The sequence below is a fragment of the Acyrthosiphon pisum genome, chromosome A1 (genome assembly GCF_005508785.2).
Source record: "Acyrthosiphon pisum isolate AL4f chromosome A1, pea_aphid_22Mar2018_4r6ur, whole genome shotgun sequence".
In the NCBI taxonomy this organism is placed as follows: Eukaryota; Metazoa; Arthropoda; class Insecta; order Hemiptera; family Aphididae; genus Acyrthosiphon; species Acyrthosiphon pisum.
The window spans coordinates 13,679,723-13,692,870 of record NC_042494.1 but is presented as its reverse complement, the minus strand read 5'-3'; the positions used below and the strand labels follow the sequence as shown (position 1 = coordinate 13,692,870).

General features: G+C 30.8%; 1 protein-coding gene across 3 annotated transcripts in view; it reads left to right on the top strand.

Annotated features, from left to right (window-relative positions):
- LOC100159626 (electron transfer flavoprotein-ubiquinone oxidoreductase, mitochondrial) overlaps positions 1–12,786 on the top strand; it is a 28,861-nt gene extending 16,075 nt beyond the window's left edge. The window contains exons 11-12 of one of the 3 annotated variants that reach the window (XR_511074.2): positions 9,751–9,966; positions 12,367–12,786. Coding sequence is in view for 1 of the 3 variants with exons in the window: in XM_003247039.3 (XP_003247087.1) it covers positions 9,751–9,914 (164 nt within the window). In the remaining 2 variants the exon portion in view is untranslated. Of the gene's footprint in view, positions 1–9,750; positions 9,971–12,366 lie in introns of all 3 variants that reach the window. The other 2 variants (XR_511075.2, XM_003247039.3) reach the window with 2 other exon arrangements.
- The last annotated feature ends 362 nt before the right edge of the window (positions 12,787–13,148 follow it).

Here is a 13,148-nt window from a genome sequence, read left to right as displayed (position 1 = left end):
ATTATTTTAAGTGTGTTATACAACGATTTTGTTGTTGTCGGTATTTAGTGACTATTGGTTCTTTTTATATTCATTAAGATTTAATTATTTTGTATATTCAATAATTTATTTTACATGCGGCGGCGGACACAATGTACATTTACACGGTTAGACACACGCTGAAATCTAATAATTATACATCGATTCCCCATTCGCCGGTAGATATCGGTGATAATACGATATTATAACAATATTTCTAGATACAGATTAATAATAATAAGTAATAACTATTAACAAAGATATCAATAATTGATTATTAAATACGCCTCAACAAATTTGTTGATATTTAAAAATTGGATTTAATTTTATTTAGTCTAGTTTTTATGTTAGGCTGCCCGGTTAAGGTCAGTAATGAAAACATTATATTTTATTAAAAGTAATATAGGTAACCCAGGTATTCAATAAAAATGAAATAGCTCTATACAATTTTGATTATTTGCTTTATAGAAATATTATAGTTGATTATTATTAACTGTAATTTTTTGTGTGTTTAATAATTCAAATTTATTATTGTATTAGCATAATAGACAATATATATGATACAAAGAACAAGAATATTTAAAACTTCGATAGATGGGCGTGGTAATGCAAATTTGCTTGCTTTTTTGATTATAACATTTGTTTAAAAAAAAAAAAAAATGAAGGCCCTTTTTAAAATCTGACTAAACCTACGGACTACGAGTATTAATTTTAGTCTGCACTTTTCGATCGCTGTACGGAAAAGTGCCAATTATACAACCACTATCCCAGCCGATCGCGCCTGCAGTCACGCGCCGATCCGTATACGATTTGTGCCTCATATATAGCTTACTGTTTATTACTCGTCAGTCGCCTCACGCAATAACGTAATGGCACCCCTCACTTCAGTAACAACAACCGACAACAGCATTAATAATAATAATAATAATAATGACGATGGGTTTTCAGTTTTCCTGTCGACAGATTGCCCGTCGTGTTTTCGGTTTGGGATATTTTACAAGTGTCGAATATTTTATTTCGCGCCATCGCGCATTGTATGTATGGGTTTCGACATTGTACAATATCGAATTGGCTGCACATCGTCACGCGAGTGGCGACCCCGTCGAGAGCGCGTTTTGTGTTAACGCCGTTTACGAAACGTAAAAATAATGGAAGGGTATATAATAATATAATATATGCGTGGAGGACGGGGCGGCGGCTGTGACCCCATGCGTGGCGGCCCTGGGCTATACAGTGTCAAAGTTGAGCAGATGTGCCAAAAACACGTATTATTATTATTATTATTATTATTATTATACGTCGGGCCGAGGGATGCATTGTCAATCATCATATTGTATAACACACACACACACATGTTATGTATGAGTTACCGTGTGTGATGTGTGTGTGTGTGTGATTGTAGGTACATGCGTATAATATATTAAACAGTTGCAACCATTATAATATGATATTTAAACTCTCGTCCGACCAGGACTACTTTATATTATGTATAAATATGTATGATACATTAATATGATACAGTCGGTATATAGGTATATATAGGTGCCTATACGCATTATTTACCATTTATAGTCATAGTGCATTTAATAACAAAGTGGTTTTATCATTAATTCGTTATAATATAATATTGTTTTGTATTAATATTATGATGAGGTTTTTATTTTTGTTAGTTTTATTGCGTTTTTCTATGCATAGGTTAGGTATATTATAAGCCATGTGTTAATGGTGGTAAATACTAAATGGTAACCTTCCTACCGCGTTTCCCTATCCGTTGTCTATATAATATAATACTCGTATGAATAGACGCCGCGTGAAATTCCCTTGTTTCGTTTTTACTTTGGCGTTTCTCAACAATTTGAATTTACTGATTTATATTATATTATTATACATGTATATACACAAAATGCCTCAACTTTTGACAACTTGCAAAATTATATGTGATTTTTATCTAAACATATTGGGTATACATTTTTCGATGAATATTAAATAGCAGTCATCTGAAATTTGAGGAACTACTGAATACGCTACTGTCGGACACCCCCCTTGAAAAATCCTGGTTGCGCCACTGATGGTAGATACTTGGAATGTTAAGTAATGGGTTTGTCGGTTTGTGGGTAATGGTTAACAACATTTATTGTTTTAATATTTTATGATATAAAACAAGAATTATGAGATTATGGGTTGTTTGTTATAATTAATAATTATTCATTACATTACCTATGCGGACAGGTGAGAGATCTGTATACGTATGCTCTTAAGTTCGAATCGCATAAATTCGCTGCGATCACGGCTAACGTTTTCGAGGCATAGAAATATAATTTTTTTTAGTACATTATTATGTACAAAATAGTTGCTAATAAAGTAGTTCTTGATTTAAATTTACACGACAGTGGCTTTGTCGTTAGTCGTTACTATAAAAAATAAAAATAAAATAATTATATTATTTATACACCATATTATACTGATGTTATGTATTTTATATATATGTTGGGTCTGCACTGCATGACTGTAGTTTACGAATATTGTATAAGTACCTACCGAGTTTGAGGGTCTGAATTTGAGCCTTAAGCCTATAAAATTTTATATCTCGTTAATTTCGTATTCATAAAAATGCAAATGCGTACAGTATAATGTACTTTTTTTGCGCATATCGCGGGACGCATACTAGAAGGGGTGAAATTTCTGGATATTATATGACCTCCTCGCATCTGGCTTCCTTAATTCTGACTATTACTAGGCCGTTTACGAGTAGCAAATTGGTTCTAATTTATTGTCTAGCTATAGGGTAGGCTGTACGCGTATGTGTACCTCCACACTGGTTTATGTTGTGGGAAAACCCAGTTCTTGATATTCCCCCGGTGAACAAGAAACTGTTATACAATAACGGTCGTGCTATTTCTTATACATATTTATATACTGGTAGAGTTACACTGGTAAATATCGATGCTAGGGATTGATGATAACTGATAAGTTTTGACTTAATTTTCATAAATTCTTGCTGTGCTGCGTGTATAGTACACGTGTATAAGCACGCCATTAGACAAATGTCGTTATAAATAATATATTTTCAATGTGATTTTATACTTACATAATATATCTAAATATATATATAGTAATTTATTGTAATCATTTAATTGAATATTACGTGAAACAAGTTTATGAATTTAATTTAGAAATTTGATCATAATCTAATATTATTATTTTTATAAGTAAGTACCTAGAAAATTTATTTAAAATTATATTGAAAATAAACGACAACATTAACACCAGCTGTTATTATTAAGTCCATTATTTACTAGATATTTAAATGTTTTGTTTACATGCTACCCTTAGGTGCATATCCATTAAAATTTCTGGGGGCTAACATTTTTAACATCAATGTGAGTGGGAGGGCTTCGATCCCCACACAACTAAAAAACCGTTTATTTTTTGGAGGAATAATGAGATATTTGGGGAGGAGTAAGCCCCTTATCCCCCCTGTGATTTGCGCCAATGATGCTACATAAAAATAGAATTATTGTATTGAATAACCTCATTATGTATTTTATGCTGTATGAGACATTATGTATCGAGTAAAAAAATGCATCGCGCACTTATCGATAAATAGTATTTATATATATTTCACTAAAAACTAACCAGCGGTTACAGCTGAAGTCGTAGCGTGTCGTTATGTTTTAGAAAAAATGTTATGCTCCTGCATGTAACCTAAAATAAAATATACTGTTTGTACCGCCTGTATGAATTTAATTTCTACCGCGTTAATATTAGGTATATTAAAAAAATTACCGGAAAAAATAGACATCTCTTGTTGAGATCAGTCATAAAATAAGTCATTAATAAATGTGATCGGGTGGTCGCACCCGGCCTCTCTGGGTTATTATTTTAATTTCGTAAAATATTAACGAGACCCGGTAGTTGCAGCTATAGTGTATGTATAGGTACTTCGTGAGGTTGAAATAAATTGGATATTATAATACGATTGTACACTATAGTATGTAATGCATGAAAACATAATAATTCATCCCGTTGTGCAGCTATTTTAATATTAACCGGTAAACTGGAACTCTATCTGGTGCATATACAATATACGAATTTATAATAATATGTGTATTCAAATGAACGATTGGCCGTTTACGCGCGTTTTAATTAAGTCTGCGAGCGTCTATATATAATATTATGTTCGAGGGCTTACAAAAACAGAATTAACGTTTCGCCAGCTCATCCGTGACTTAATCTGGTAATTCCACTCTGCCGAAGACCGTACGATGCGGTGGCGCAGTCAAGCCGTAATTATGCGCAAATTAGATTAGAATTTCGTCTAATTCTCGCTGTCCATCGTAATATAATTACAAATATATTATTACTAATCAGTAATCACTAATCAGCATCGCGATGGTTGACTATGTGTAAGTCGAACGTATCGGTTGGATCGTTTATATGGTTTTATAATAATTTATTATTCACTGATTATTATCATCATTTGAGGGGGGTGTCAGTTAAGGGAATGCAAATAGACAATTATTTCGACCAAAATGTACCAATTTTTTATCAAGCCTACCGATGGACCTGATAACGCGATAAGACCTCTGAAAACTGATTGGGATTCGTTAATATGTCTTTTTGAGATCGATCAGGTCACTTTTTTAAAAGTTTTGTTCCTAAACTTTGAATATTTAAAATTTACGAAATTTTAAATGTTGATTATTCAAAAATTAAATTAAATATCTTAAAATGTGGCTTGATTGATCTCAAGTATACAATAACGAATTCAAATCAGTTTTCAGAAGTCTTGTCGCTTTAACAGGTTTATCGGTAGGATTGATAAAAAGTACATACCTACGAATGAGCATTAGTATTGTTTACCTTTCAGATAGGCAAGTAGGCAACGCAGTGGATATGACTTTTATGTGCGCGAGCGTTCCGCTATTTTATTTACACACAGTCTCACACACCAATGATAACTTACGTATAGTACAAGACCCGACAATTTGAAAATTACCTATTCGGAACTCCATAAAAACTGTCCGTTCAACATGTTTACTCTGTTTTATTATACGTACAATATAATGTAGTATAAAAGCCTCTTTCCGCATTTCACTAATTGTGATTACATTATTCAAATTCAAGAGTAATTACTTATTATATATAGGTATCTAAATATCTAATAGTTATAAATGATATCTTATCAATGTTTTATCAGAAGTTTATTTTTATTTTTAAGAAAAATGTTAGTATTTTTATAATAGTTTAAAAATCTTCTGACAAAACACAGATAACGTTATTCTTTATACCTAGTTGTTATAATACCTTATTTTTAACAATGTAATCACAATGAGTGGAATACGGCGATAGGTTTCAACTACCTATACTATATTATGCGTGACGGAGAAAAAAAATGATACTTTTGGCCTCTATTAAGATGTATACTATTATAGTCTCGGTATATTATAATATTATGTACGTAATGTTGGTATAATGTTTATTTTAGTATTAACATTTCGAGAAAATACAATTATTTCAATCGACAAACTCATTATTATTAAACAACTATTTACGTTTTTGTGATTATGAGTGTTTGCTGTTAAAATAATCACCTAGTATGCAATTGGAATAGTAATAACTGTTATAATACCTATAATGCTAACTATAATATAGTTGTGTACTTGTGTGCAACAAAACTCAAGTCGTTCAGTAGTTTGGGTACCTATATTACGTAACACATTATACTTATATATAATATATTAATATAAGTATCACATTCAGGGGATTAGAAGCATGGAGTTTTTGTCTTTGTCTTCTCACCTGTAGCATAGTAATTTAGATGTGTTATATTTTCAGCGTACCGATTGGTCTGGTAAAACATATAAGAATTCTAAAAACAAATATTTAAGCATTTTTTTTGTTAAGTATACTTTAGATCGACTTTCCTACATTTTTAACTATAAATACCTACTTACATTTTGTAGAATTTAGGGGGATAAAAACAAAAATGTGTGAAACTCGATCTCAAGTAGATTTGATGAAAAATTCAAATCTGTTTTCACGATTCAAAACATATCACTTCCCAAAATTAATCGGTTTAACACGTATAGAACACGTCTTAATGCCTATTTTATAATAGACAAAGACAAAAAGTTACCGCTTCAAACTTCATAACATTATATAGGTACCTACATAGTAGATATACGTACCGGTATGTTTAAAAAATCTTTGAAATTGCCTATTTAAAGCCTCTTAAAAGCAGGTTAATAATAATTCATGTATAATGTATAATATGTACTTATATTTATATATTAAGACGAGTTCTCTCAACGTATAGTTAATTTATCATATTTGATAATATAATATTATTATTACATCGCATTATTTTTTATGTTATGGATACTGTTAGATTATAAATGTTCACATTATTAAAAAAAAAAATAGCATTATTATGTTATAAGTTTTTGTAAAGCGTCCGCTCTCCAACATGACCTTTGGCGGCGCTTTATTCACTCATAACAACTCCGTCCACCAACCCCTCGGCCAAGCGAAAATCCTATTTTTATAAAACCTTTTTACGTCAAAACTGCCCGTTCAGGCCGTACGCGGTTAAAATAATATTTCTGGTCAGATATTTTTAAATTCTGATTTTATTCCGTACGACGTAATAATATTAAAATGTGATTTATATAATAATGAAATGTCGGTTATTTGTATAAATACGCGTTATTATAACATATAGGTTCACCGTGCGTCGATTCAATTTTACCGTTTGACTTGTTATGGAATTATATAAAACATCGAAAGCCTAAATATGGTCATTTGTGAACACTCTAAACGTGGATCACGCTTTTAAATGCATTTCCCCGTATAATATAATATATTTTTATTTGTATTGGTGTTTATTATTTGCAGTACCTTCACTTAAACAATATATTTTAATATACAGTAGACATTATACTCAGGTTATTTAAAAGTATGCAGAATACGTTATTTTGAACTGTTTTGAAAGAAAGACGAACGTACCAACCAATCGCTGATAAAAAACCGAATTGACAGTTTCGTCATGTTGATAATAACCGTTGGTAATGATATGTAGTTGATAAAGTTTTGGTGACCACCATAAAAGTAATAACTAATAAGTAATAATACTTCCGACTTATATCATCGTAAAGTTTTATTTGTATAAAGTATAAGCAATATTAGTTCAAATGTGCTCTATAAAATAATTAATTAAAGGTTAAAAGTCACTTTAAACAGCGGGGTACTGCGTGCGTGCTGCATTGCGCACAAACAATATATTTCGGTCATCCGAAGGTTAAATTAGTTTTTTCTTTTTTTTTTTTACCAAAGGATCTTAATTTAACATAGTTAAAAATACCGACTGGCCAATTCAATTTTGGCAAAAGAATGTCAAATCGTTTTACATTTGTTTGCAGGAGTCTGAATGTTAGTAACCCATTCCTTAATTTTCTATTTTTTCGGGTGTTAACAAATTCTAATTTTTGGTCGTGATGAATATTCTTGTTATGATCTTTTAATAAAGTTATTTTTTCTATTATATAAAAACTATAGAGGTAATAATTTTAAAAATATTATAGTCAATGAATTTGATTTAATTCCATGTTAAAATGTCCATACTTTTGATCGTGCAATAATTATTTATAAATATAGATTCGATTAAAAAGCTGACTGAAATTACGTTTTGTACAATTTTATAATATGCACGTACGGACAAAACTAAATATCACCAAGTATAATTTTTGTGTAAGACTATATTTCGTTGTTTTAAACTATATTAATTTTTAACGTTTTTGAAAAATTAATACATTTTATGTAATTAAAATAGATTAAAAATTAAATCGATTAAACTATAGTGAAAATATTGATTTCGTTGTACATTGTAATTTGTAAAACGTTCTGACTAATGATAAAATGTGTAGGCACGTCATACAAAAATTCCGATAAAATGTAATATTAGTTATAATTATCATTTCTGTATTTTTTCTACGGATGGTCTTACCTTTTTTGTATTATTCCATTGATATTAATTGGTGTTTAAAACTAGATGTTTACGTTATTGAAATTAAACGTTATGTAAGTGATCAATGATCACAGGTCTATTAAATTATATATTGTGATAAATTAAAATACGTTTATAATTATACAGGTGGTAATAGGAAAAAAAAATAGAGCAAAAATGTTAGCTTGAAAAAAAATAATATTAAGTGAACCCCTTTACTCCTCGAGCATAATATATTATTCGTACTGAGACTTTTGAATAATGAAAAGAATACATTTTATAATAAAAAACAATGGTGTAATATAAATCTGTATTTAAGTATGCGAAAATAAACAGATTGTCGTTTAAGCTCTGTAAAAAAACGGCAATCAGCTAATTTAACACGAAACTAAATTTTTTTTCGAAATTAATCCGTTTTCGGAGGTAGAAAAAGGGTATAAAACCATTAACTATTACTATTTTGACCTCGAATATTTATTATATTTTAATACTCCCGTATTCGATAATTCCATATCGAATTATAATCAATTATTTTTATTACCATAATCTTGGATATATTATATTTATTGGACTAGAATTTACAGTTCTACATACGTTTTTGGTAAGACTTACACGATGTTTCACAAAATATACTTACCAGTTACCCCCATTATCCTTTGTGTATGCATTTATTAAATTTTGAGTTTTGTAACTTTTTGTATAATTAAAAATCTTATTTTAAAAAACTTACAATTTTCTATATCGTTTTAGGTGTTTTCTTTTGACGATACCTACCTCTATTTTTCATATGAGAATCTCCTTTTTTCTTATCAATATTGTCAGATGTATCTTTATTGAAAACATTGATGCGTCCAGACTGAAATTCGAATAAGTAGCTTACTTAACGTTATGCTTTAAGGATAATATATCCTGCAATGATAATATATTAATTGTAAGATATGGTGATTTGAAGATTTTAGATTATAGTTATTCATATTAATTAATCAACATTTTAAAATTTATAAAAACTGAGTAGGTACATAATAAATATTAGATTCAATTTCACATGTATTATATATTTTTGTAAAACCATTTTAAGGACTTTAGTAGTTCTTAGTTTATTCATTTTAATATCTCAGAAAATAGTTCGAATTTTGATTTAGAAACATCAATATTTTCAAAAAAATTATCTTCTTAACAATTAACAGAAAGTATAAGAGGTTGATTCCAATTTGAAAAGTTAAGTTGGTACCACCTCAGAACACTCCTTAAATGGTATAACAATTTTAAGTAAGTATATTAGAAAATAATATGGTTAAAAAATTATTTTAATATTAAATAAATTAAGTTGGCGTATTTAATGTTTATACTTTATAACTTATCTACAATATAATACCGATGAAATGATAAAATTGAGTGTCGTATAACTCACATGAATTTCACTGTGTATTTATATATAGGTATATTATATAATATCAGATTTAATGTACTTATAGGTTTTTTTTAAAATTATTTTCATTAGAATTAAGAGTTTAGATTAGAGGATCTATAACAATAAAAGTTACAGAATTGTTTACTCTTCAAAATTTGGGGAAAAAAAAGATATAAAAGAATTATCTTGTACATGTGTAGAAGTGTACATTTTATAATTATACGTGTACCCACGTCAATATTACGTTCGATATATTATTATCATTCTATTTATGTATATGAGATTTTTTTAATTGTTTTTTTCATCTGTTTGGCAGGTGTTTACGAATACGTGCCAGCCGAGGATGGCGCTGGCGATCGGTTGCAAATAAACGCTCAAAATTGCATCCACTGCAAGACTTGTGACATCAAAGATGCCACGCAGAATATCAACTGGGTGGTGCCCGAACCAGGTGGCGGCCCCGCTTATAACGGCATGTAATCGGCGGAATCGATACTACATACTATACTATAGGTACCAGCTATAATGTTATGTAGGTACAATAATCACCTTTCACCTCGTCATTAATGTCATCACGTTTGTCATTTACCGTGGACGTGTGTGCGTGTGTGAGTGAGTGCAGCGGGTGGGTCGCGTTTCTCTGCTTTCTCGTCCATTAGTTATAGCACCGGTGGTATGGGTATACGAAAATACTGGAAAACACTTCAACCCACACTGTCTAATATGTTTAATGTAATATAATATTACGCGTGTAGCATATGTGCGCGCTCGTGTCCAGTGATTGTTCGGAAACCCTAAATTCGTAGTGAGGTGCTCATTCGGTACAATAATATATATTGTATAATATCATACATGATGTGATTAACAACAATATACACAATGGTTTAAAGATTGATGTAATGCATGTTAATATATGTAGCATAATAATATATTACTCTACCGCCGGGCATGACTTTTGATCGTTAAATGTCAATAGTTTCATTATAATGTGAAGCGCGATATACAAATTATTCGTTTTCAAACACGCGCTCTCGCACACAAACACACACACACACGTGCGCACGCATACACACTCACAGTTAAACTTTTAGCGTATTTTTTTTTGTCTCAATATATAATATGTGTATAGATATATAATAAACAAGGGTTAGTGCGTTACGCACACTTACGTTAATTTCCGGTCCAATCGCTTCCACAGAGTTGTTTAGGGAACACAATATAAATATTATATAATGTGTACACCTACGAGCGTGTGTACACACCCAGACACATTAATGCACACTTCGGTGGTTGTTGTTGTTTACATTTTTTTTTTTTTAAAACAAATAATATTAATTCAACGTAATATATTATTTAAGGTGCAGGAGCTTCAATAGGTTCTATTCGATGTGTTTGTATTCTATTCCATGCAATATATACATGCAGTAGGTCATCTGCAGTGTACTAAATTTATACACGCGAACCACAAATTCCGAGTTTCGACGATTTGTCGATTTATTTACGTAACATTCTTAAAACCAATTTTGTTTTTCGGCAGGTTGGCCTGGCATGACTTATGTTGCAATCGAATTAGGCATCAGCTCGTACATAAAATAATGATGTATTATGGACCTACCGTGTTATGTCTACCTATATTTTGCAGGCGTCGTGGGGAAAGGTGTCACACGTGCATACACAAGTTATTGTAATTTATTTATAGCTCCATCCAAATAAAAAATGTAATCTGTGCCCATCATTAATGGCAGTCATTCTTATACGCTGTGTTCACATCGTTACCGTAGGTATAAAGGTGATATTTTATCATATCATATATAATATAACTATATATATAATATATATATACCCAGCAGTTCCGTCGGCTTTAATCATTAACTACCCTAGGTATTTATAATGTTAATTTCCGCGTCACGTCCGCCATCTGTCTCTTAACAGAGAGCGCCGAAAGAGAATTAAATTTGTTTCGTATCTCGGCCAATATGGTCGCATGAACAACATAAGGATGACAACGTGCCGCACTGTTAATTAAATTGTATTTTACAATTGTACATTTCTGTAGCTTTACTTACTACGATTATATAGGTATTTGCACACAACGCTTATTGGTATACATATAGGTACCTATTATATGTACGCATACTATCTGGAGGTTGTTAGCAATGACCATCATTGTAAAACATTATGCGTATTATATGTACGTATAATACGATTGTGGTATAGTGCAGAGCATAATATAGTAAACGTGCCCTCGGTTACTAATGCGCGGTAATCAAGAGCCCGTTATCGTTTGCTCGATCCTTTTACAATATCGCGTTTTAAAATTGAAATATACTCCATTATTACGTACCTGCTTCTAAATTATACGTCAATAGCTGGGTTGCTATACACCCCCGCATATAAGTTTGTCCGGGGGACCCGGGGGGTGAAAGCTACACTGCTATAAACTTGATCCAAGTTTCGGTGTTCTTCGATTTTAGGTACATTTCGATTCGAGTTTTATATTCTGGGCCTTTTTGGATTACACTTTCATTCTTGCATCTATTATTATAGAAGATGCACATACTTTCATTGTAGGTACACTATTCCGAATTTACGAGTTTTCAAAATGTCTGTTCGATTTTACCCGTTGTACTGCAGAGAATTTTCTAAAGATAATAAATATGTCCTCCGAACCGACCGGAAGTCCAGTTGTGGATTCAGTTTCAGGTGGTTTTAGTGAAAAACTAAACGAAACGGCCCTTATTCGACGATCATTATGTGGGTACTTATACAAAAATTGAAAGTAATCTTTGTTTTTTGAGTGCCTGTGTTATTGTTAAAATCAAAATGCGTGGGCCACAAGTGTAATTTACTACCTACCTGTGTCCGCTATTGTTATTTCTTTAATGACAGTTTTATTATTTTTATTTTTTTATATTATTTTTGTTTGGAATAGGATACAACGCCATTTGTGTGAGACCATAATGTGTTATCGTCTACAAATAAATGTGTTTACTCAACTATTGCTTCCGGCAGCCTAACAACATCGTCATTATTATCTGCCCTACGACAACGCATATTTTTGGTTCGTATATTACGCACATAAAACTCAACTTGTGTTTGAATTTATCGTTTAAATACATAACTCATAATTATATTTTAAATACAATTACCATACGAATAGACGAGGATAAAAGAAGGGTATACTCATTGAAATTGTTTAAATGTTTTACTTAAATATTTATCTACTATATATTTTTTTTGTTAGTTTTTTTTAATATGGAATTTTTAATATTTTATGTATCATATATATTGTAATATGTATAATGTTATGGTTTGTTTTGTTCGTCGAATTAAAACACTTCGAATATATTAATAGCGTGTTTTATAATGTACATCATATAAAGATAATGGTAGTCCTTAATATTTAATTACCTATTTTGTTGTTCAGTTATACACTTAAATTAGTTCGAATAATGCTTATAAAAATGGTGAGTCTAACGGTAAGTCCAAAATCGGAAAAGCCATTCTTCAAAAGTATTGCAATTTGACTACCCACAAGTCTGTAAAAAATTACATGATTTTATTAAATTTATTATTGTAAATATCTATAATTTATAAACATACAATTAAAACGGGCAAATGTAAACTGGGAACGCGGTTACCTTTTTTGTTGTAAACTCGGCCCGGAAATTTAAAATGATTAAAAAGGACGGTTGTAAACTCGGCCCCATAATT